The 26,205-nt window shown below is 48.0% G+C and overlaps 1 protein-coding gene across 1 annotated transcript in view; it reads left to right on the forward strand.

Annotated features, from left to right (window-relative positions):
* Window positions 1-4,713: 4,713 nt before the first annotated feature.
* The window catches only part of SPOCK2 (sparc/osteonectin, cwcv and kazal-like domains proteoglycan (testican) 2), a 39,222-nt gene continuing 17,730 nt past the window's right edge, over window positions 4,714-26,205 (forward strand). Inside the window, exons 1-4 of the mRNA XM_015407681.1 lie at window positions 4,714-5,346; window positions 13,925-13,970; window positions 17,447-17,561; window positions 20,068-20,182. Coding sequence (XP_015263167.1) covers window positions 4,714-5,346; window positions 13,925-13,970; window positions 17,447-17,561; window positions 20,068-20,182 — 909 coding nt within the window. The remainder of the gene's footprint in view (window positions 5,347-13,924; window positions 13,971-17,446; window positions 17,562-20,067; window positions 20,183-26,205) is intronic.

The raw sequence follows: 26,205 nt of genomic DNA on the forward strand, positions 1-26,205 counted from the left end.
GACATTTTTTAAAGGGGGACAAGGGGGGAAATGTTATGACAGCAGTACACACACCGAGAGAGAGAGAATGGCTTTCCTAGAGAATCCCACCCAAGGGGGAGGTGAGGGAGGGGGATGCCTGAATGTGGAAGGATCCTCAGGGTTGGAAAATACACTGCTGTTGTGACACATGTTTCCTGGAATGTGGTGGGAGTGGGCAGTGTGTGGCCAGCACGTGGGTATTGCTGATTTTCATGAATTTAATCATTTAAGATGGGGATGGGCAGCTGCTGACCCTTGGGGGATGCATCCAGCCCACACTGCAATTTTATCCAGCTGATAGCAAATTTTAATCAAGCGCTGATAAAAGATCAGTTGCCTGCTAAGAAGACAGGGCAGGGGGGGAGGAGGAGGTGTTGTTGTTGTTGTTTTATACCCGGCTCTTTGCTATCCAAAGGAGTCTCGAAGTAGCTTACAATCCCCTTCCCTTCCTCTCCCCACAACAGGCCCCTTGTGAGGTAGGTGGGGCTGAGAGAGCTCTGAGATAGATAGCTGTGACTGGCCGAAAGTCACCCAGCTAGCTTCATGTGGAGGAGGAGTGTGGAATCAAGATTAGAGTCCGCCTCTCTTTTATATATATATAAAATGAGTCCGCCTCTCTTAACCACTGCACCAGGTAGGTTCTCAGGGAGGTGGAGTGTATGCTTTGCATGCTCAAGGTCCCCAGGGTCTTAGGTAGCTGGATGACGAAGAACCCTGATTGGAGACCACAGAGAGCTGCCACTGGTCACTTCAGAGAGTCCTGGACTGCTGGGTTCTGTGTTCATAAGTTTTGCCTGCAATTTCACATTCGGGGGGGGGGGGAAATAAAGATAGGGTTGAGTGATAAGAAGGATAGTCCACCCTCCCAGAGTCAGGAAATCATAATAGCCTTGCAGTTCCACTAGGCTACATTTTGTTAAGTAAAAAAAAAAAAGAAAGAAAATGAACAGGCGAGGAAGATGTCAGAAGGTTCAAAAGACGAGGCTCAGGAGGAACAGCTGAGGAAACCAGCGCAGAAAGAAGTCTGTGAATGTCAAGGCCAACTTGAGAGAGTCTGAAATATTCAACAGGATGCCTGCAGGAAGAAGAATTTTTCCCCAAAGATGGAGAAAAGTCAGTACGCATTGATATTACTGGAAAGTAGATTTGAGTGAAACAGTAGGATGGGCTAGTTCTCCCAAATGAATCTGCATCGATGAATGACTAATAAAAATGGGGGGGGGGTTGTCTTGCCCACATGAATAGGCTGCCACCAGTACAGTACCACATATGGTGTTTTCATGTCCTCTCTCATCCCTTGAAATGCAATCCTTGACAGCGGAGTGGATTCACAGTAGCTGCATCTGCACATGAGGAGGACTCTAGCCAAGTGATTTACCTTCATGTGTGAACCAGGCTTGTAGTTGAAAGTGAGCTGGCTCCACTGGGAACCCCCCCCCCCAAAAAAAACACCTTGGTTTCTGAAGCAAGGCAGGAGTGATAGGGAACGTCTGTCTGTTGTGGGGTCTTCTGGTGGCTTACTCACATGTAGATCTTGATGCTGTGGCCTTTAAATGATTCATTTCGGAACAGTCCTGGTGAGAGCAATTCCATCAGTAGGACAAACTAGTGAGAATGTAGCGTCCCACTGCTTGGAGACTTACCATATGAGTTTGAGCAGGCATCTATAGTGGATGCAGTAGAAACAGAATATCTTAATTGAAAGACGGGGTTAGAGTAAGAGATGCAGTAGGGTCCCCTTTCTACATTTCTAATTCCAATCCTCAGGTTGGATCCAGTGATCCATAGACACAGGGTTTGTGGACCAGGGAACGTTTATTTCCAGGTCACTGGACATGCATGAACCATGTAGGGCGGGAGGCTGCACTGAGGAGAGGGAGGAGGTTACCGCCACCCTCTTCCATCAGAGGCAGAAAGAATGATTTTGTCCCCTTCCTGGGAACACCAGAAAGATCCACGACTATCAGTACTTTCTGCTAAAAGATCACTGAATCCAACCCAGTGACACTGGGTGGAAGAAAATGACTCACACCCAATAAGAAATCATTTCCCAAAGAACCAATAGGTCATATGAATATGATTGTCTCCCCCCCCCCCCCAATAGCTATAATCCTGTTAATACCCTGCAAACAGGTTCTGTTGGGAGTATGTTTTTTGTTTGTTTTGTTTTGCAACCAAGCATTCATCGTTATTACAGCTGGGATCCAAAGCAGGCACATATCTATATTGTGCGGAAAAGGACTGTACCTGTAGTTGGAGCTTTGCTGGCTGTTGAGAGCCCATGTGAGGTAGTGGTTAAGAACAGCAGGACTCTCATCTGGAGGACTGGGTTTGATTCCGCCCTCCTCCTCCACATGCAGCCAGCTGGGTGACCTTGGGCCAGTCCTTGTTCTCTCTGAACTCTCTCAGCCCCACCTACCTCACAGGGTGTCTGTTATGGGGAGAGGAAGGGAAGGAGATTGTACGCTGCTCCAAGATTCCTTTGGGTAGTGAAGGGTAGGATATAAAACCAATTCTCCTTCAGTGGGGGGAAGTCATCCAGGAACTGGTTAGGTCATGCCTCTGCTCGCTTGATAGGCTATGCAAATTTCTTTTGTTGCATGGCTCCTATTGGAGTGGCCCTGGCTGACCTCTCCAGTTTCTGCATAGCCCGTGTGCTCGGTAGGACGTTTGGAGCTCCTGCTCCGCCAGTAGCACTACCTAGCAGGAAAATAGTTTAAAAATTAGCTAAAAAATAGCGGAAAACCTTTCCTTTCACAGGATCTTCCTCCCATCCGGTCAGAGAACGACAGAGGACCCGGAGGATGAAGAAAGAAGAGGGAAAGACTCGGCCACACATCCTCTGGAGCATGGAGAGAGGAAACATGGCCGCAGCGAGGGACACAGAGGAGCAGCTCCCTATAACTCCCAAGGCTTCGGGGGTTGGGCAGCAAAGCATTCAGCGGCTGGGAGTCACGCCGCAGCAACAGAATGCCAGCTCCTCCACCGCGGGGCCAGCTAATCGCAAGGAGCCAGCCGGCCCCCGCGGAACCCCCCCCCCGCACGTGGTGGAAGATGGCGGCGCCCTTCCAGCGACCGGCAGAGGAGGAGGCAGCGGCAAGCAGCCGCAGGAGAAAGGAGCCAGGAAGACGGCTACACTGCAGTCAGCTGGCGGAGCGGCCAGCGGGGACAGCTGGAAGGGAAAACGCCGCGGGAAAGCCATGGGGCTGGCACGCCCAGCGGGTGAGACCATTCAATCGGGGGGGCGGCAGGGGGGAGCGGGACAGGAGCGTTCCGCCCCCAAGTTCTCCCAAAGCACCGGCAGCGGAGTTGCCCCCACTCCACCCAGGGGGGCCGAACGGAGCCTTCGTGGGCCTAATTCCTGCCCAGCCGATCGTCCCACCGAAGCCCCCAGTGCTGCCCAGGGACACCATGCCACCATGACCCACGCACCCCAGCAGCACAGGACAAGTGACGCCGGGACCGATTTTTCCCGCGCAGCCCCAACCGCAGCTCAGGGATGCCGTGCAGACCAGCGGTTCCGAGCCACCACAAGCACAACCCAGCGACTCAGGGCAGGCGCCGACAGGACCCTATGCCCCTTGGGGAAACCTAGGGCTTCCGGGGCCGTGGGGAGCGGCGGGGAGCGCGCAACCGGCTCACCTGCAGCCTAATCAGGCTCACCAGTCTCACCACTTTATAGCAGCCCCGATGGTACCTCCTCCATCGCAGGGGTTCGTGGGGTTTGGCACAGGCCAGAGCGGGTTCCTCCCTCCTGCCCATCCCTGGATGTGGCCTTATGCAGGGGGACCCTGGCACACCAATCCATGGGCCCTTGGGGGCCAACTAGGAGGGGGAACGGCACATAACCAAGTTCCTGAATGCGAGGGAACCCGAGGCAGAAGCCGTGCCAGGGCCCCCAGGAGGAGACGGAGACAGCATTCGTCGACCTCCCAATCCTCTTCTGATTCTCGGGCCTCTCCTGCAGGGAAGAGGAGCAGTGATCTCAGACACCTACCCCAAAGCGAGGCATCAGGGGTATCAGAGGCCGAAAGGGAACAGATGCAGGCCGCCCTACCCAAAGGGTTTGACCGGGCATCAGCTGGCAAAGGCCGGGGAAGGCAACGCCAGCGCAGTCTTAGCTTTGATCTGGCGGAAACACCTTCCTCCATTATATCCATGCCCCACACTGAAAAGGAGGAAGGGGAATGGTCAGGGGATGAGATGGAAGTCAAGCCCACCTGTTTTAAATGGACCATTTCCAGTGCCTGCTGACTAAAGTCATCTCCACACTAAACTATCAAATGGAAGTGATGGAAAAACCCAGATCATCCAGGTCGGCAAAGCTGGACCCTAGAGGCTTCAAAAGACCCGTTAAGGTACAGACCTTCTCACCCTTTCCTGATTACGTTGAGGATGTGATATGGGAAGAATGGGCCAATCCAGGGGGGGGGTTCGTCTCTACAATCGATAGCAAGACGTTTCTATATGCTACCTGACAGCACGATGGAAGACCTGAAGGTACCACTGGTGGACGCCCTCCTACGGGCGGGAGACTTCCAGACAGCAGCCCGCGACATGAAAAGGGCGAAGGAATTCCTGTCTGCGCACGGCTTCATCATCAATGAGGAGTAGAGCCACTTAACACCCACGCAGGACATCGTCCACCTGGGCGCAAGACTGAACATGCGACGGGCCACAGTGTCACTACCCATGGAGAAACAGAGCAAAATTCGGGCCTTGGTAAGGAGCGTCAGGACCAGGGGGTATGTCGACCTCATGCAACTGGCTACACTACAAGGCCTCATGATCTCCACGATCGAGCACTGCGGACACCTGATCGCGCAAGGCAAATGGTCCCCACAACAAGCCTCTCACAGCATAAATTGGCTGGAACTCCGGGCTGTCTCCCTAGCACTGAGGGCCTCTCACCAACACATGCAGGACCAGCACCTGCTAGTACGCACAGACAACATGTCCACAAAGGCACACATCAACCGACAGGGAGGCACCAGGTCGAAATCCCTATTCAAGGAGTCAAGGATTCTGCTTCAATGGGCAGAACAATACACCTTAAGTCTCCGGGCAGAACACCTAAGGGGCCTGTCCAACCAACAGGCGGACTGGCTAAGCAGGGAGAACCTGAACCCGGGCAAAGAAGTATTCACCGAGATCACACGGCGATTCGGAATGCCTGTGATGGACCTCCTTGCGAACTCTCAGAATCACCAAGTCGACCAGTTCCTATCCCGATACCACTACTCGGGAGCAGAGGGGATTGACGCACTCTCTCACCCATGGCCACAGGGCCTACTATACGCCTTCCCACCTACAGCCCTCATAGGGGCAATGCTCAGCAGAATCTGGAGAGAGAGAGCCAATGTAGTATTTGTGGCACCCCACTGGCCAAGAAGGCCATGGTTTTCGGAGCTAGTACAACTGGCAACTGGGGAGCCATGGACACTACCCCAGAGACCGGATCTTCTACACCAAGGGCCCATTCTACACCCGGAGCCGACATGGCTACAACTGACTGCATGGAAATTGAACGGGCCTGACTAACCAGCAGGGGTTCCCTCGGGAGGTGATTGAAGTCATGCTACAGGCGAGGCGACCGTCTACACGTCGCATATATAGCCATACATGGAGGACGTTCGTAAGATGGTCGTTGAGCATGGGCATACAACCGATGCAGGCCACAGACAGGGAAGTCATAGTCTTCCTTGCTGAGGGCCGGAAGTGGGGACTTCATCCAAACACACTGAACCGCCAAGTGGCAGCCATACAGGCATGCTTGGGTGGCCAGAATCAAAGGAAGATATCATCCAGCAGTTATGTAAAAAAGTTCCTGAAGGGAGCTAGACAGCTGGCTCCTCTGGTAAACCACAGATTCCCCACTTGGAGTCTACACAAGGTTTTGAATACCCTAACCAAACCACCATTCAAGCCGTTGAAATCCACAGAGCTTCGGCTTCTCTCATGGAAGGTCGCATTCCTCATTGTGGTTACCTACAGCTAGGAGGATTTCCGAGCTAGCCGCGCTTTCAGCAAGGAAAGAGCTGTGCATATTCTAGCGAGACTCCGTAACGTTGCAAATGGAACCATCATTTATCCCGAAAGTAAATTTGACATTCCATCTCAACCAGCCGATTGTATTGCCTTCCTTCTGCCCGAAGCCAACACACCCCAAAGAAAAGACATGGCACAAACTGGACGTATGCCGGGCTCTATGTATCTATCTCAACAGAACAACTGGCTTCCGCCAGTCAGATGTCCTGTTACGGGAGCCCAAATCAGGGGGGAAAGGCATCAAAAGCTACCGTGGCCTACTGGATCTGGCAGTGCATTACCAAGGCCTACGAGGCACAAGGCCTCACACCCCCAGGCAAGCTGACGGCACACTCCACGAGAGCAGCTGCAACAACAGCGGCGTTTTCCATGCGGGCCACGGTCGAAGAGATATGCAGAGCAGCCACGTGGGTGTCATTCTCCACGTTTGTGTGACACTACAGAATGGACCAAGCCTCTTCAGCAGAGGCGGCGTTCGGCAGAAGAGTTTTGCAACAAGTCGTGAAAACTTAAAAACCACTCTCTACCAATAACAGCCTTCATGCAGTGGGACTTCCCCCCACTGAAGTAATCCAGGAACTGGTTAGGTCACGCCTCTGCTCGCTCGATTGGCTATGGAAATTTCTTTTGTTGCATGGCTCCTATTGGAGTGGCCCTGGCTGACCTCTCCAGTCATGTCCAAGCCCCTCCATGGATCGCTCTTCTATATGTTCGCTGCCATCCACGTGCTCTCAATTTGTCTTCCTTATTTTGCCACCCCGTCCTTCTTGCAATCCCTTTTTGGGTGGGATGTGGATGACTTCTTCCCCCACTGAAGAGAAAGAACCTTCAGGTAGGTCCAATGTACCATTCTCCTCCTCCTCCTCTTCCTCACTCTGGAAGAGGCAAGCCACTTCTAAAATAGATCAATGGCTTATTGCTTCCAGCAGCTTTCTCCTAGGCACATGGCCATTCTTTAGGCCCCTATACCTGCTACAGCACTTCTAATAACATTCCCTTGGCCATGGATTTTCCAGTACAGCTAGTGGCAAGAGAACAGAACAGGTTTTTTTAAAAAAACAGGCAATCTTCTGCTCACTTGTAGCAAAGAAGAATTTCCTACAGGCAGCTAGACAGCGGAGGAAACTGAAATGGAGGAATTCCCACCACCATTTCATCTGGTGATATATTGCAATTGACTTTAAGAACAACAACACCGCAGGGGGGCTACTCAGTAGCTTTTGGGAAGTTATTTGTAAGTGAGCTCGAATCCCCGCCAACTTAGCTCACACACTGCCATGTTGTGAGTAGGGAGCCAGCCTCTTGACAAGCTGATGGCCCACCCATGAGGGACCCAGCCCTGTTCCTTAGAGCTTCCCCTTCCCTCACTGACTCGCCACCATTATTCAGCAGACCTCTCTGCCCATGCAGCCCCCTCAGACCTTCCCCCTTTAGTTCAGCATCTGCCAGAGTTGAATTGCGGCAAGACTGGGACTGATTCTGCACTGGCTTTTCCCTCCGTTGACGTTGGAACAGAATTTCCCCTCTGCATTGCATGCTGCTTTCACTTCTGTTGATCACCAGATTTTATGGTACCTTCTGCATGGATTTATGGCCATTTTATGGCCATTCAGGGCTGACTTTGCAGTCAGTATGGCATTGCCCTGAGTATTCGAATATGGTTTGGAGCGGCACTTTTTCCTCCCAGTTGAGAAAATGTGGAGCAAATGCTAGATGCAGAACCACCCAGAGAGACCCAAAATGTAGCCTGCAGGTGGTCACGTCACTCAGACTCTGTGGACTTGTCTTCCAAACCTGGGCTGCCATGAGGTCTGCAGCATCCGTACTTGTTTGCAAGACCAACATAGAACCGTGTTCTGACTCAATGACTACTGGAGGATACGCCTCTAGTTGGCTTAGCTCCTGTAACTCTGTTTGTGCATGTTTGGGAAAACAAACACCTTGTAAGGGTTTATATGGGCAAGAAGAAATGTGCTTCTGTTCTCATTCCCTTACTGTCTGTGTCACTTGGTTGGGTGACGGGAGGCAGTGACCACGGAAGAGCCTTTCGGAAAAGATTTAGGACTGGAATCCAGTCTGTGGACAGGATTCCAGTATGGATTATTGAGCTCATGCCTATGATTTCCCTTGTCTGTATTCTAATATATTCCTTTTGCACTGCATTTCAGGGGAGTTGGCCTCCCAGGCTGCTGCCATAACGACAACGGCCTACAAATAGTCTTAATCATGCTCTTGTTTCAGGTTTTATTTGCAGAGGCAAACGGCGCATAATCAAGTGTATGTCTTGCTGGGAATGTCAGCGCATGAAATATGATGTGGAGCCCCAGAGTCCCTTGCTGAGACTGTGCTGTTCATGCCCCATAGGCCAGAGAAACCTCTGGAGGGAGACGTCGCTGCTTAATAAATGCCCTGAATTATCAGCCCTCGTCTTGATTTATATCCCTTGCAATCCAAATCTGCTGTTGCCATTGTTACAGGCAAATGACTTTAATGGTTGCAAACTGGGGATAAACAACCAAAAAAAGAGCATTAGCACAGTGGTTAATAAAACAGATCATTTCTTGGAAATGAATTCTGACGTTACTGGGAATTTATACGGTGGTTGCGCTGCCTTGCCATGATGCGCTCTAGCAGCTCTGTGCTGCCTCTTTATGCATGCAGATTGTTTACTTCTCTTTTTCTCTCCCTTCTTCTTCCTGCTGCTCCCTTCTGCTGTGGTCTGCATTATCCAGGAGGTGGAGGTTAGTACTGATTTTTTGTTTTAAAAAACCCTCCGGTTTCCTTTTCATCCCAACAAAGCATCTGTATCATCTTCTTTGTGGTCCCCTCAGCCACAGGTCCTTCATCTTGGGAATGGTTTATTTATTTCAAAGAACATCAAGTGGTTGAACATGGCCAGACATTTCATGTATGTGTGAACCGATGCCCCTTGGGTGGCTCTTTTTGCAGAGAAAAAACTTTGGTGTTGCTTAGATGTTGTACTGACTAAACCCAACTTCACTGTCAAAAGAGCCAGCATCACGTGGTGGTTAAGAGCAGCAGACTCTAATCTGGAGAACCGGGTTTGATTCCCCTCTCCTCCTCCACATGAAGCCAGCTGGGTCCCCTTAGTGATCTCTCAGAACTCTCTCAGCCCCACCTACCTCAAGTGTTGCAGGGAGAGAAAGGGAAGGCGATTGTAAGACACTTTGAGACTACTTGAGGTAGAGAAAAGCGGGGTATGAAAACCAACTCTTCTCAAAAGGCTGTTCATCAAGAATAGAATAAATCATCACTGAATTAAGAGCCAAACTGTGAGGACAGACCAATTTTGTACTGCAGCAGTGGGGGAGACATTTGCACATTTGAACACTTCCTTCTTAGAACACTTCCTACTTTTAGAGGTTGAGAACAAAAGGGTAGGTTAGAAGCCCCCTCTCTCTGGCATTCCGTGTGTGTATACAGGGAGTTGTGTTTTGCTTTTAATGGGGCGGCGAGCATTTGAACCTGTGGTTGCCCATCTATAGTCTGAGATGCTGCAGGCCAGCAAGAACTCAGCTGTGTCACCTTTCTGATTATATGGCTTGGTTTTTAGCTAGGATCAACTTTAATAAAGCCTTACATCTACAACAGTTGCAAAATAATAATAATACTCCAGTCCCTTTCCTCAAACAGCACCTTACACACAGCTAAGCCTTCTGTTGGTTGGTCCTCTACAAAACCAGCCCACATGGCCTTTCGAGCTGGGGAAAAGGATCAAAGAAGGTTGGCCCACCACTGCCTAAGATGGCGCCTGAGCCAAGGCCAACAGTCTGAGCCTTCCCAGAAGCTAATTTTACTGGCACAAAAGCTCAGTTCTGCCCTTTATTCTGCCTGTAGTTGTAAGGATGGACAGCGAGACTGAAGAGGGGACATTGTGTCCATACTCTGCCTTTAGTCAGCAATCTCTTTTTCAATCTTCATCCTCCCTCAGTATTGCTTCGAGAACAATGAGGCAGACTTGGCCACATTGACTAACAGTGTCAGCCCTGTGGTACTGTTAGCTTTTGTGACAAAAAGGTGCAGGCCCATAGCTATTGGGGGAGAGGCATTGGGGGCAAAGCCACCCTCTGAAATGTCTGGTTCCCCCCTCCAGATTCCTAGTTTTCATTTAAAACAAACAAAAAAAGTAAATCTCTAGCTTGTGAAGGAACAGGAAGAGGCACAGCTGCTGGAGCTGAGTTAGTTAACCCCTTCCTGTCCAAATGCGTTCTCACCTGCTGTTTCCCATCAGCGTTTCTCCCTTATCCCCTTGCTTCTTCCTGCCCTCTTTAATGTCCACAGTGATGAGTAGGCACAACAGTGAGCAGAAAATTAGTTAGAGATTTACACCATATTTGGGGTGTCTGGGGTGAGGAATTCGCCTCTGTAATATGAAGGGCTGCTGGGGGCGAGGGGAGAAGCAGAAAATGAATGTCCGGTTTCACTCAGCCTGGTTACAAATTGCCTTGATGTAACTTTCCTGTGTAGGTAATCATGCTTCTGAGCATGTAGAGAATGCCCTTTATGCACCAGTGAACAACCGCTATCCAGCTCCTGTTCTCACATTCCCCCCTTAAAAATCTGAAATAAGGGCTGAAGGACTGGAGAGGTGTGATGCTAAGGCAGGCTTAAACTGCAGCACCTTTCATGATGAAAAACAAAGTATTGTATCATGGAAGGCCAAAGAGCTAAGAGAGCCCAATACCTGAGCAGTCTTAAGCCCTGTAATCTCTCACTGTAGGAAGAGATGTGGCAAGAACTTGTCAGTTCTCTGAATGCCAAGACCGCAAAGCCTCTGCATGTGTGCAGAGTACCTTCCCTTCATCACACAGTAATCTTACATATCTTAACTGCATGGTTGGAGGAAGTGATTTGCAGGCAAGACTTTAGCAATTAATGGCAGTACTTAATTGCCGTCCCCTCCACCTACTCACCTACCTTCAGCTTTCCCAGCACAACTTTTAATCCTATGTCTTGTGCCCGTCAAAATCTTTTAGGAGAAGACTAGGGGTGTACAGATTAAATCCACAAAGGACTCCTAGTATGCTCATAAGCAAATTCAGTTTCCCCGGGCAGCCTTTGGTGTGCCATATTGTAGATACATGGCTTTTTCTAAGACTTCTATGCATGCCAGCTTTATATAACCACTACATGTGTAGATAGGAGCAGTAACTGGCACTCAAAGCTGACTTACACTTTGCACATAGATATTTCTTTTCTCTTTTTAAAAAATGTTTAGTCTCCTAAATGGCCCATCCCTTCAAAGCTCATCATGATTGTGACTGCACACAGATACCATGTGATACACACTTAGTAGTGTGCAAAATAGCTACTTTTAATAGAACTATTTAGTGTGACATCACCAGAGCCCACTCCATGACATTGCTAAACATTGCCCGTGACATCATCAGGCCCCTCCTACTGAGTGTCAGGCTTCCTGTGATGGGGACTTGGCAACCTTAGTGCCCCCTCCTATGAGTCTAATGCCGTTTTTCCCATGAAATGTCTGGCTGCGTGCCTGAAGGAGTTTTCAGATATTATGCTGTATATGATTTAAATCTTAATTCATAATGATTCCAAATCATCAAGCAGTTTTTGATCACATAATGTTCATGTATTTGCTTTTTAATTCAGGTATATTGTTTCACAGTACAACCCATGAGCATAAATCACCGAGACTTTGTTAATTCTGTATCATCGTAATTTTTTTAACAGCAAGCAGCCATTCTGTTAACTATACTAGACAGTTTGCATGATAATATCATTTTATATTTAGAACATTTAATCTTCCCTTTAGTCTATAATCATCAAGCACTGTTTTTGCTCATACTTGGCCTTTTTCCATGCTGAGTAAATTTAGATATTAATTGCTTCCACAAAATCTATCTCATTTTAATTGGTATTGTTTGAAATAAGAGATTTAACTGTGAGAAGAAAGACATTCTTGATGGTTGCTCAACGATCGTGAAATATCCTTCCAGTTGGGAGGGGGCTGGGTAAAATGACTTCCTACAGACCTAGAGTTGCCAACTCCGGGTTGGGATGTTCCTGCAGAATTTGGGGGAGGAGCCTGTGGAGGCCAGAGTTTGGGGAGGAGAGGAACTTCAGCAGGGTATAATGTGATAGAATCCACCTTCCAGAGCAGCCGTTTTCTCCAGGGGAACAGATTCCTGTCATTTGGGGATCAGTTGTAATCCTGCGAAATTCCCAGTCCCCACCTGGAGGTTGGCAACCTTCTATGGACCCCCTGAAGTGCATTCATGTGTACATTTGCACATGAGCACAGTCCCACACCGTTCCTTTCTCACTCAGCAGTTTCCTTCACCAGTATTGATGGAGCTTGAAGGAGGACAAGAGAACCAATTCCTTCCTCGAGTAAGCCTCTCAGCCAGAAATGGAGATCACCTCAGAGGTTAAGACCCCTGCAGTGATCTCCCATGTGTTCTTTCAAGCCATCTCCCTTAGTTGGTCAAAGAATGGTGCTGGGGCCCTGTACCCTGGCAGTTAGTGGTTGGTGGTGGGCCCTTTTGAGGTCCTGGCAGCTGCCTCAGCATACTTGAGAAATCCCTGTAAAAGGGAAAAGTAGGCCCATTCCCTGCTTGAAAGATTGGCCTGCCACCTGACAGACCAACACAGGAAGCATTGTTTCTAGCCATGGTAAGATCACCAGGCAGTTACCATACCCTAGAAAATGAACCATTTGAGGAGATGGTTATTTGCAATTTTACCAAGGTATCTGTGTAGGGTTGCCAAATCCTATCTTCACCCCCAGTGGGGGACTTTGGGGGGCGTTCCTGGAGGGGGCGGGGCATCCCCGACATAATGATGTCACGTTGGGGATGTTCTCCCGGCCCACCCAACAGGGGTGCCGGCTCCCTGCAGTTAAAGGGGCCCCTTTAACTGCAGGGACCAGGTGTTTCCACGCACCCGATCTCTGAGTGGAGATCGGGCACGTGGCTGGCCCACAGCCACCCCTCCTCAAGAGAGAAGGGAGAGGGGTGGCGGCAAGTGTTGAGGCTTGTGGGCGGGGCTTCCTCCGGCAGCCAGCTGGCCGCCAGTGGGTAGAAGCCCCCCAAAAGCGGGGGACCCCTGCCAAACCAGGGGGGTTGGCAACCCTATATCTGTGTAAAAGCTGAGGGAAAGCTACCTGATAGTTACTTGCCTCTGCCTCAAAAGTAGTTGTCCTGTCCTCAAAAGAATTTTGCCCTGATATGCAGAAAAAATACACAAACTTTTAAAAATGAAGATGGCTGATGGTTGGGTAGTTTTGATAACACAGGACAGCTTCATTTTAATAAAACAGGACAGCCATTTTGTTCCCTGAGGGCCCTCACATCAAACCATTTTTGCTTTGTTTTTCTAGCTCTTTGGTGTGCATATTTGTGCTTGCATAACACTTGAAAGCAGAAAAATGGTACCATTGATTGCTGTGGATTGCTTGCCAAATTTCAGAACTCTCAAAAACAAGTTGGCATCAGGAAGTGCTGTCATTCCTAAATTTTGTTACCAGCGCTCCAGCAAACTAAACAAAGGACAAACCTCTTAGAACCTGGGCCATACCTTTTAATAGTTGTGTAGAAGAATACATTTTAAAAGGCCAAGTAATTTAGCAATCCAGCCGTTCAGCTTCTGAACACAGCGGACAGTGAAGCCAAGAAGAATTCCTACATTATTTGCAGCTCTCTTACAGAGCCTCTTTCCTGGAATTTGGACTATCACTGTTGCACTCTCTATATAATATTAATATAATATGTTATAAGGATTGATTAGTCAGGAGTTCTGAGCGTCTGGATTTTTTTTCATAGCAGACATTTCCTTTGTCTAAGCTATTTATTTGCTTTCTTCTCCACATTAGGATGACTACATCAAGAGCTGGGAGGATAATCAGCCAGCTGATGAAGGTAATTTTCCTTTTTTAACTCTGCTTGCCTTTTAAATGATGGCTGCCTATTGCAAGAAGAGTATCATGCTGACCCAGTAGCTTTTTTTGTCAAGTCAATACAAATGGGAGCAAGTCATGACATACCTGGCTTGTGTTCATTTACTCAGAGTCGTGACTAGTCAAGTCAGAATGCTGTGAGTGAGTGGAGTGAGTGGTAGCAAAGTTTCCCAGAAAAGCCCATTGGGTCTCTTCATTTGTTAAATTTGTTAAATTTTCAAGTTATTAAAGGTGTTTCCTACTTAGTATAATCAATCTTTTGGGGAGTAATGTATGGATTCTGAACTTTCTCTGTCGTTGTCTGCTTTGTTCAGCCTTGATCCAGCTGTGTGCATGCACAGTGGTTGGCGCTGTACATGCATGCTCTGTCACATAAGGTGTCATCATTAAGATAATCGTATTAGTGGGGGAGGGTTGTGGAGAACCTCAGTCCAGCTCCTCATACCCGATCATGCTGATTGAGATGATTGCAGCAGGTTGTCAGACTGGTTTATGGAAAAGGTGGCTTTTTTGAAGAGGAGCTTGATGGAGAAGAGAAAGGTGAAACAATACTGGTTGCAAGGAGAGGTCCAGGAGGAAGACGAAGCAAAGAAGATTGGGCAGAATGGTTTACTAGTTCAGCTGAGTTAGACACTCTAGTCTTAAAAAGCTTGACAGAATTGGGGTTTGCTCAGTGAAGGCTTATGGTTGCCACAGTTCCTGCATTATTGCTACTTGTGTTGCTTGAGAATGGTTGACCATTCAAGAATACATATCACACACACACACACAAGATAACATTTTCAAGCTCTGAGACCTTTGGGATAGAGGAGTTCATTAGTTACCAACATACAGTCCTGACAACTTTGACTTCCAATCATTGTCCACTCAAGGCATAGCTGATTTGGGTTTTTTGTTGTTGTTTTTTTACAAAAAAACCCTCCTTTACTTTGCCAATAAAAATGGAACCAGTACGCACCAGTCCTCTCTCTTGGTTTTGTTGAATAAATTTAATTCCATTTCAAGAATACCTTGACTTCTCTGGTTTGAGAAGAATACTGATACGTTGACCTTCAGAAAATAGTGCAAAAGCAATTTTTAGGCTGCCTTGCTGCAGGCTGGATTTCCATAATGTTTACGAGCTATAATGCAGCACCGAAGCACCATTAAAATTGGAATGCTTAAAGTGCCCTAAACTCTGCATTGGATTCTAGCCTATGACCCCGAACCCAGCTGTAATCATAGGCAACCAGTTACATCTACATGGTAACCCTGAATGGCAACACTCATCTCCACATCAGAAGATTCAGCGAGCCAACACAGTGAGTTTTGGGTAAATAGCACAAAGCCAATGGGGTTGTGCATCCAGATGTACAACTTTTTATAACTGCACACAGATTTTTCTGATTAGGAGGAGGGGGTATTACTTTCAACTTTTCTTCTAGTTGTGGCATGGTAATTATTCACTGTTGCAAAAATCTCATGGACCTCGGTATATGCATGAATCTCATAGATCTAGGATTTAGATGTGCATAATTGTGCATAAAATTGCTGTGTGTGGACACCCAGAAGCCATGGAATTTGGCAGAATTTTTAAAAATAAAGCATCTGAACACTAATGTATGTTTGTCAGAGAAAGTGGAACTGGCTAGCTCAGTTTGGGGAATCATGACAAATATAATTACATAATGTCATTACACACCATTGTCTTCGACCAACTTTAAGTTCTGTACTTGTACTAAACAGTTTTTTTTTGGGGGGGTTAAAAATCCCCGGAGGGATATTTTTTTATTTTGCAAATACTAAAAACTACAAAGAAATATTAGGGAAGGGACTACAACTAAGCATAAAGGAAAGCAAACCACACTAAACTAAAACCCGAAGAGGAGGAGATCTTTTCACTGTTAGTAAAATTGTTAGTACTATAAGTATTAATATCACAATATACTTGTAGAGTTCTTGCTTATAACAGTTCGCTATTTGTTTGCTATTTTATTAGTTGTTATGAGAGAAATCTCTGATCATCTTCTTATTCTTCGCTTCAAAAGGCCATTTTCCAAGTCCTTCTGCCTTTACTTCGGCTTTCTGTCTCTGAAATCATATTCCACTCTGGCAGGTCCTGCACCCTTTTCTGCCGCAGAGTCCTCTTCCATTCCAGAGTTAGCAGAGTCACTAGACTTCGTTTCTACCTCTTTGGACTCTTCCTCTGTCCCCAGCTGACGTCTCAAAAATTCTTTAGCTTTAAAAGTGGAGTCTATCTTCTCTCTTCTATCGTTGATCTTAAAGATGACAGCCTTCGGAACTGCCCATCTGTACGATATCCCATTAGTTTGAAGGAAAGAAATTAAGTCCTTGTAGTTTTTTCTCTTTTGTCTAATTTCAAATGGAATGTCCTTTAAGGTTTTGATGATTACATTTCCCATTTTCAGTGGGGTTGCTGATGTTGCTTTTAAAATAGCATCTCTGGTTTGTCTTCTTGAAAACCTGACCACTATTTCTCCAGATAGGCTATTTTTTTTAAATGTAATCGGAGTATGCCCTATAGGCTGACTTCATTTCGTTTAAAAGTTCATCCACTGTTAAGCCTACCAATGGAGCGATGATCTCACTGAGCACCCTCTTCAGATCTTTCCGATCTGTTTCAGGAACCCCCTGAAACCTGAGTATCATGTTAGCTTTTTCCATCTGTAGCTGCAAAACTCGATTCTCTTGGCAATTTTGCTTCGTTTCCACATCTCCCAACCTTTTCTTCTACTTCTTGCTTGTGGTGTCTATCTCTTTAATTTTCTCGTTTGCCTGCTCCACTTTTTTCTCTGTTTTGTTCAGCTGAAGCTGCTGTGCTGCAAAGTTTTTATTCATCACGGTCAGTTGCTGGTTAATACCATTGAGTTGTTCCATCACCGGCTTGAGCATATCCACCAGGAGTTTGAGGACATATGCTCCCTCTTCCGGTTTTGCAACGAAAGAGATCCATATGGTTGCATATTCACATGTGCATGTGGCTGAGTTAATATGATCCCTTAGCATCTCTATGTAAGACAGATACAAATGCACAAGATATCTCACTGTGGATGGGAGTGTACGCCATTGTACACTGATTAGTGCCTCTGTATCAGAAGGCAGATTGTATCAGATTGGCCACCAAATAAGAAGGGGGCACTCACTGGAGAAGACCCTGATGCTGGGAAAGATTGAAGGTCAAAGAAGACGGGGACGGCAAAGGATGAGATGGGTAGACAGTGTCATAGATGCAACGAACATGAAATTGAGCAAACTTCAGAGGATGGCGGAAGACAGGAAGGCCTGGCGTGATCTGGTCCATGGGGTCACGAAGAGTCAGATTCGACTGTGTGACTGAACAACAACAACATCAGAAGGCAGGTAGCACCTGCATGTGTAGGTGGAAAAAAGGTTGCATTTACATGCTAATCACTTATGCTCCTTTACCATTGTTGCCAGGTGTGGATACTACTAAGGATCCCTGCCAGAAAGTTAAATGCAGCCGTCATAAAGTGTGCATTGCCCAGGGCTACCAGCGGGCCATGTGTATTAGCCGCAAGAAACTGGAGCACAGGTAAGGAATGCTGTGGTGTGTGTTGAGATAACTTGCTTTTGCTGTAGACCCATAACCAGATATTTGTGTGTGGGGGGGGTAGACTTGATGGTATGCTAGGTAGGGAGGGACATCATAAATCAGTACAAAACAGTAGCACAGTTCCAAATTGCCAGGTTACCAATTATGGACAAACTTTAATCCAGTCAGCTAAAAAGACCCACTGCCAGGTGCTCGTCATTCATCTCAGTGTCTTTGCATTCATTGGTCAGAACTCTGAAAACAAAGGCCATGTTTATTTCATACCATTGTCTTTGTATTTCCCTTACATATATCAGTGCTGTTAAGTTGCCACTGACTCAAGGCGACCCCAACAAGGTGCTGTCAAGGCAAGTGAGAAGCAGAGGTGGCTGGCCTTTGCCTTTCTCTGCAGAGTCTTCCTTGGTGATCTCCCATCCAAGTACTGACCTAGCTTAGCTTCTGAAATCTCATGAGATCAGGCTATACTATGCTGCCTTCACTCCCATATTTCCCCATGTATCTCTGTACATATGGTTTAGTGGTTTCAGAGTACTGGAGTAGAAGCTGGGAGACCGAGGGGTCCAATCCTCACCAGTTAACCTAAGACTTGAAAGTAATACACAACAATCTTATTTTCATCCCAACTCCTTCTATCAACTTTTTCTTTATTTTAATTTATTGTTATTTATTATGGTGTTGGTATTCTCAATTTGGTGTAGTGGTTAAGTGCAGTGTTCCCTTTAAGCTGAGTTAGTGTAAGCTAGCTCACAGTTTTTTAGCCTCCAGCTCACACATTTTTGTCTCAGCTCAGGAAGGATGGCTCCAGAACACATTAATTTATGCAGTAGCCAAATCACCTGCTCACAACTTTAATGCTGGTAGCTCACAAAGTAGAATTTTTGCTCACAGGACTCTACATCTTAGAGGGAACATTGGTTAAGTGTGTGGATTCTAATCTGGGAGAACATGGTTTGATTCCCCACTCCTCCACTTGCAGCTGCTGGATGACCTTGGACAAACCATAGTTCTGTCAGAGCTGTTCTTGAAAGAGCCGTCCTCAAAAGAGCTCTCTCAGCCCCACCTACCTCACAGGGTGTCTGTTGTGGGGAGGGGAAGGGAAAGGAGTTTGTAAGCCGCTCTGAGACTCTGAGTGAAGGACGGGGTATAAAACCAATCTCCTCCTCCTCCTTCTGTATTGACTTGTAAAAAAACTAGTAAATAAAAAGTTAAAACAAACAACTCCCAAACACTCCAGTCACTTTGGGCATCAGTGACCTTACAGAGCTAGCGGGAGGGGAGAACCTTGTACAACATCCCAAACTCCTTGGAGGAATGACTGGAGAAAACTACAGGCTGGTCACTCAACTGATAACGGCTTTTCATCTCATCAAGATGCAGGGATAGGAACAGCCTTGCCTGCTGATTCCTGCAACCTGCTGATTCCTTCTGCCCCTCACACAGTGGTCAAAGGCACAGAGTTTCTGCCTGTAAAACAGCAGCAACCTGAATGCCAGCTATAATAGTAGGGTTGCCAACCTCCAGGTGGTGTCTGGAGATCTCCTGGGATTACAGCTACTCTCTCCAGGTGACAGAGATAGTTCACCTAGAGAAAATGCCCACTTTGGAAGGTGCACTCAATGGCATTGCACCCCAGTTAACTCCCTCCCCTCCCCAGGCTCCACCCCCCAAAAAAAAATTTTTCCAGGTATTTCCCAATCCAGAGCTGGCAACGCTTCTGATAAGGGATTTGTCTCTGGTAGAAAAGAGGGTGTCCTTTAGAGACTAAAAGACAAAAATGACACACCATACAGGGAGGGACTGTGACATATGTGGAAGTGTAGCTTACAGGTCCACCTACAACTTACAAATTCCCTTGTGTAGCTTACAGGTCCATCTGTCTCTGTATCAGGTGAATAGGTGTGTTTTGAAGTTCCACACTTCCCAGGTATACGCAGGCCCAATTTGGACCAGGAAAGTGATGTGTGGAGAGAGAAGCTTAGGCCTCCTTTCTTGATCTGAAACAGCCCTGGGGGGCATTATTTGCCCCATTGTGGAAACTAATATGTAACTTGTTAGTACCCATGGAGATCCCAATGGGGCAAATAGCATGCCCTCAGGCCATTTTGGGTTGGGGGAAAGCAGGGGGGGAGGCCGAAGCCCCCTCTCTCCATGTGTCATGCTGGAAATGCCCGGGAAGTGCAGAACTTCAGAACACTCCTGTGTGCCCAAGCAGGGGGCATTGCTGGTGAAAATGTTGCCTACAGTGAAGTCACCGAAAGAGGGGCAAGCGGTGGTTCATCTTTCGTAGTGATTGTCTGTGGAGTGTTCAAATGTCATATGGCTTTCCATTTTCTTCAGTTGACTTTTAAACGGAAACTGAAAAGTCAGGGGAAACGATGGGATATTTCACATCTCCTAAATGCTGAGGAGAAGAACACATTTTGTGGTTTGCTGTGAGCTTCGCTCCCCTTTGACATGTGCTCCTCTTTCTCCCTTCCATACACAGAATCAAGCAGCCTGCCCTGAAACTCCATGGAAACAAGGACAGCTTTTGCAAGCCTTGTCACATGACCCAGCTCGCATCTGTCTGTGGCTCTGATGGACACACTTACAGCTCTGTGGTGAGGGAACAAGAGAGAAAAATCACCGTAACTAACATTGAAAACTAAGTAGATATGCAGGGCTGTATTCTGAGGGAAAGAAGCTGCCACCCATTCCAGTTCCTGGCTAGCATGACCCTGTCTTCTTGTACACAGATTTGGAAATGTAGGAAGAGACCCCAGAACGAGAGCTAATTGGCTGTAGTGGATAGTGTGTCAGAGTAGGATCTGGGTTGTTAGTCTGCGTTCAAACTCCTCACTTTGTCATGGAGCTTGTGGGGTGATCCTTGCGCTAGTGGTGGGGGCAAAGCGACACCCACAATGGCCCCCTTGGCTTGAGCTAGCCCCCATGCAAACTGCCTCGCAGGAGTGTCTGATCCTGCTGCCAGTTAGTCAGAAAGTGAATGACCAGTCAGAATTTCTTCCTCCTGCCCAGCTGAGAAAGCAGGCACATCCACAATAAACTGTGTTCAGTTGTCATTTCCCCCCCTCCATTTTCTATTGTATGGGAGGAGACATTCTGTACATGCTTTATGGCTCTCTGTACTTGAAGTTTTTTTGACAGCTGCTTCCTGTCATAAGGGGAAAGGTACTCTGTGTATGCTCAGATGCACTTCAGCCATAGGTCCTATGTGCACACAAATTTCTTCCCATTTCTCCAAGCAGCAAGAAGTTCTGGGGGAAACCCTGCCTGAATTTCATTCTGTTTACAGACGAGAGCACTGAAGGCATTTTTCGACTATTTGCTGTCTTTACAAATACACAAGTAGAGCACAGGTGGAAGCAAAGAGACACTCATACAGGGCAGGAGATCTGTGGCCCCCACCTCAGATTCCCAGAGAGGGGGAAAGAGAGATTCTGTAAAGTACTTCAATTCACAGCCCTCTCTGACTGCTTCTTCCTCTGCTGGTCGGAACTGTTGTTTTGTTTTCTTCTCCCTCTCTTTGCCTCTCTCTCACACACAAAACTACCTCCTCCCCTCATTGAGGGAGATCACCCTTTCTAAGCTTTCATGATAACAGTGCCAGAAGGGAAGCCATGCTAGTCTGTTGGTAGCAAAAATAAACATGACCTTAAAGACTAACAGCATTTTGTTCCAGTGTAAACTTTCGTGAATTACAGCCCAATTAGTGGGCTCTTGTCCGCCAGCACTGGAAGCTAGTCTTTAAGGTGCCACCAGACTCTTGTTTGTTTTTGCTGCAACAGATTTTAACTGGGTTACCCCTGGGGGTGTTATTATTATGCATACTTTCATGGGTAGTTTAACAGGGCCATCAAGGGACCATCTCCTAATAATTAGTGCCACTGAGGAAACATCAGCCAGCCATTCTGAGCCGTTAACCTAACAAAAAGAGTAAGTCAGACATCAGCATCAGAGTTAGCTGCCCCTGTGAGTGATTTTGCATCGCACCTGAGAAGATCCTTGTGAAATGGAGCTCATTCTTCTGTGCGCTGAGGGAGCTGAATTAGCAGAGATTGCCTTTCACAAGAACCAGCCCCACAGTCCTCTGCCTTCTGGTATCCATGAGGTAGGGCTAAGGTGACCAGTTTCTTTTTACTGATCCAGCTCCCATGTCTGTCACAGCGGCCTGTAACAGAGAAAGCACAGTGCATGGAAACAGGCTCAAGTGAAAGAGTGCAAAGCATTGCTGAGTGAATCTGCCCTGCTACTCTAATGTGGTCTGGTCCAGTTGGTGCTGAACCCCCTGGCGGCTCCTAAATCATGCCCCGTGGGCTGTCAGGACCCACAGCAACAACGAAGTACACACTTGCAGGAAGGTTTTACTTTTATTGAAGCTATAGATGCATGAACAGGAACACTGTTAGGAATGACGAGTAATCTAAGAGCATGACAGGTTATAGTACATTCAAATCAGCCAGACCCAATTACGGGAGTTCCCGCGCACGCCATTAGGCCTGAGAACAAACGGTTATAATAAACATAACAGGTAAAGCATCCCACGACTCATCCTAGGGAAAGCCAAAGCAACTTCTCCAGTGACTCCTCCAGTGGCCTTGAAAGATACGCGTTGTGGCAGCAAGGCAATTAAGCGCAAGGAGAGGAATTTGCATGAAAGGGAAAACAGGAAAACATTTGGCAGCTAGCTGACATACTGCCCCCTCGAAAACCAGACTCTCCCTCCCAAAATCCAGATGTCTCCTGGTCATTCCGGGAGATCTCCCGGTTTCTCCAGGAACTCCCGGTGGAATTTGCGGATCAACTGAGGGGCCCGAATATCCCCTACTTCCACCCATTCGAGGTGCTGGGGTCCAAAGTCTTTCCAATCCACCAAATAAAACAGCTTTCCACGTTTGCGTTTAGAATCCAAAATCCTAGAAATCTCATTGTGTTCCTCTCCTTCAATTAACAGAGGCGATGGAACCGCATGGTCCGCACGCCAAGAACAGGACCCAGTGTCTTTTTTCAGGAGGCTGAAATGAAATATAGAGTGCAAAGACCTCAGATTTTTAGGCAATTCAACATCGACCGCAACCTCATTGATCACTTTTCGTACCTTAAATGGCCCAATGAACTTCCACCCCAATTTTCTACTTGGACGCAACATTTTAATATTTTTGTGGACACGTAAACGAAGTCTCCAGGCTGCAGAGCCCAACCCTCCACCCTTCTCTTGTCAGCCTGCGTCTTGTAAGCATCCTTGGCCGCATTTAACGTTTTACACAAGATGGGCCAAGATTCCCTCAATTTTTCGCACCTCAATCCAGACTCCCCAGGTCCCAAGTCATTGTTCCCCTCCAGAACGGGGATCGGTGGGCTGTCATATCCATAGAGTGCTTTGAATGGGGACATCCCCGTCGATGTGTGGCAAGTGGTGTTGTAACAAAATTCAGCAAGAGGTAGTAAATCATTCCAATCATCTTGCTGGTAGTTTGTAAAGCAACACAGATACTGTTCCAAGGTCTGATTAACCCTTTCCGTTTGCCCGTCAGTCTCTGGGTGGTAAGCACTACTCAGTCCCCTTTCCACCCCCATAAGCTTCATTAATTCATCCCAAAACTTGGAAACGAATTGTGTTCCCCTGTCGGAGATAATTTTGGCCGGCAACATGTGGAGGCGCGCAACATGAACCAGAAACCCTTTGGCAAGGGCTTTGGCCATGGGCAGGGAAGCGAAAGGGATGAAATGTGCTTGCTTCAAGAACAGGTCCACCACCACCCAGATTACAGTCATAGATTTACTGGGTGGCAGATCAGTGATAAAATCCATCGAGATGACCTCCCATGGTCGAGTAGGGGTGGGTAGGGGCTTTAAGAGTCCTGGAACTTTTCCAGGGCGAGGCTTGCTCATAGCACACATTTGACAGGATTGAACGAACGAAGATAAATCCTTGCGCATGTGCGGCCACCAGAATTGTCTCTGTAGCAACTGCAGGGATTTCACAAAGCCAGAATGACCCGCCAGCTTTGAGCCATGAACCGATTGCATCACCTCCCCCCTGAGAGATTGTGGCATGTACAGCTTATGGTCCCGATACCAACAGCCATTTTCTCCTTGTGTACAATCTCCCACCCCCTTCAATAGTTCCTGGTCCGCCTCCGAGAAGGCGGAGTTGAACTGGTCAGCCCATGTTGGCGCCAGTGGGCTGGAGTTTGACTCTAGCTGAGGGGAGGGGAGGTTGGCTGCCTAGCTGCGAGTTGTCACCACCACCACCCAATTGGGTGGGCGTGAATACGGAATCCAGGATGATGTCCCGTTTGCTGTCATGTTGGGGGAGGCGCGAGAGGGCGTCAGCTAACAAGTTCGCCGAGCCCGGGAAATGGTGTAGGGTGAACCGAAACTTAGAGAAGAAATCTGCCCAACGCAATTGCTTGGCATTCAAGCAGCAAGGCGTTTTGAGAGTCTCCAAGTTTTTGTGATCCGTCCACACCTCAAAGGGGACCCTAGCCTCTTCCAACCAATGCCTCCAGGTAGACAGCGCCATTTTTATTGCCCCCGCCTCCTTCTCCCACACAGACCAGTTCCTCTCAGAGTCATTGAACTTTTTAGACACATAGGCTAGAGGATGTAACATCCCACCTCCCCTTCTTACAGGATGGCCCCTCCCATGGCCACATCCGAAGCATCAGTTTGTACAATGAACTTTTTTGATTCATCAGGGTGAGCCAGCACCGGCTCTGAAGTAAACAGGGCTTTCAAGCGCCTGAATGCTTCCTGGCACTCAGAAGATCATGGAAGCGGGGCGCCCGGTTTAGTAGCCTCCGGGCCTTTTCCCTTCGTTTTTAAAAGGTCCGTGAGGGGGAGGCTAATTTGGGCAAAATTGGGTAAAAAGGAGCGGTAAAAGTTCGTGAATCCGACGAAGGATTGTAATTGGCGTCTAGTCCGAGGGGCTTCCCACCCCAGGACATCTCGGACCTTCCCCGGGTCCATCTCCAACCCTTCGTTTGAGATGCGATAGCCCAAAAAGTCAATGAGCGTCTTGTGAAATTCACATTTGGACAATTTTGCAAACAGTTTGTGCTTGTGCAACGTGCTTAGGACCTCTCTCACCAGTTTCACATGTGAGGGGACATCAGGGGAATACAAAAGAATATCATCCAGATACATGAGCACCCCTTTAAACAAATGCCTGTGTAATACTACGTTTATCAAGTTCATGAAGACCCCCGGGGGGCCCTGAAGTCCGAAAGGCATCACCAAGTACTCAAATTGCCCCAGGAGAGTGTTAAAAGTATTTTTCGGCTCGTCATCTTTCTTTATGCGCACACGAAAGTATGCGTCCCTTAAGTCCGGTTTGGAAAATATTTTCCCTTTAGCTGCTTCTGCTAGCAAGTCTTTAATCAGTGGCATAGGGTAGGCGTTGGTGGAGGACACTGCATTCAAACCCCGGTAATCCATGCAGAGCCTCAAGCCCCCATCTTTTTTCTTCCGGAAGAGGACGGGTGCCGCGAAAGGAGAGGAAGCTGGCCGAATGAAACCTCGCGCCAGGTTTTTGTCGATGAACTTCCTTAGTTCCTCCTTCTTGGCCGGCCCCATTGCATAGATCTTCCCTTTTGGCAGCTTAGCCCCGGGCACCAATTAGATACTACAATCAGAGTGTCTATGGGGGGGCAATTCATCCGCCTCCTCTTCCCCAAACACGTTGGCTAAGTTCCGGTACTCAGGGGGAAGGGAAAGCAACTCCTCTTGAGCTAGGAGTGCTCCAGGGACCTTCCCCCCACTTAGCATCCCAACTGTGGCTTTCGCATCGGGGTGAGATGAATTGCACCCTCCCTTCCTCCCACAGGATATAGGGGTCGTGCCCGTGCAGCCACGGGGCTCCCAGTACTAGGGGAAAATGTGCAGCCGGGGTGATTACGAAGGATCTTGATTCCCAGTGATCCCCAGCCCCCATCCGTATTGGCACAGTTTCGTAGATGCATGGGTCTTTCATCGTTGACCCATCCATTTGGGTAAAAATCAAGGGGTCCTTCAACTTCACCACCCCCACCTCCAGTCCCGCAACCATGGAAGGGCTTATCAAGTCTCTCCCGCACCCTGAGTCAATGAGAGCCTTTGCTCTCAAGTGGGTCCCAACGGTCAGGTTCAGCATACAGTCACAAAAAAGAGGGAAGGGGGGTTGCTCACCACATTTGGCGCCTCGAGACAAGGGCCCTGCCGTTCTGCGCTGCTTACAGCAGGACCGATCCGTTTCCTGCCGGCTCCTGGTCTTCATTGCTCGAGTCCCCTTCATCCTCCACTGGGGAGGCTTGTAGAGCTTTTGCGAATTTCGGTTTCCCAGTTGGCTTCTTCAGAGTCGAGGGTCGTCCTTTGCTGACATCTGCCGTCTTCCGGTGCATTTGTTGCCCGCAATTCGCCGCGAAGTGGCCCCGTTCTCTACATTTCAGACACAATCCTTGTCGCATTCATTGTTCCCGGGTGGCATCCACTTGCTGGGTCGGCTTCGGAGGGAGGGGGGTTGATTTCCCCCCAGCTGCGGCTATACCCAGCCGCAAGGTCTGCAACCAATTTTCGGCACTCTCTGCCTCTTGCATCCAGGCCATGAGTGAAATAGGGTCGACCGACCTCAAGACCGTTTCCCTTA

The sequence above is a fragment of the Gekko japonicus genome, unplaced genomic scaffold (assembly GCF_001447785.1).
Source record: "Gekko japonicus isolate JY-2015 unplaced genomic scaffold, Gekko_japonicus_V1.1 scaffold1627, whole genome shotgun sequence".
NCBI lineage: Eukaryota > Metazoa > Chordata > Lepidosauria > Squamata > Gekkonidae > Gekko > Gekko japonicus.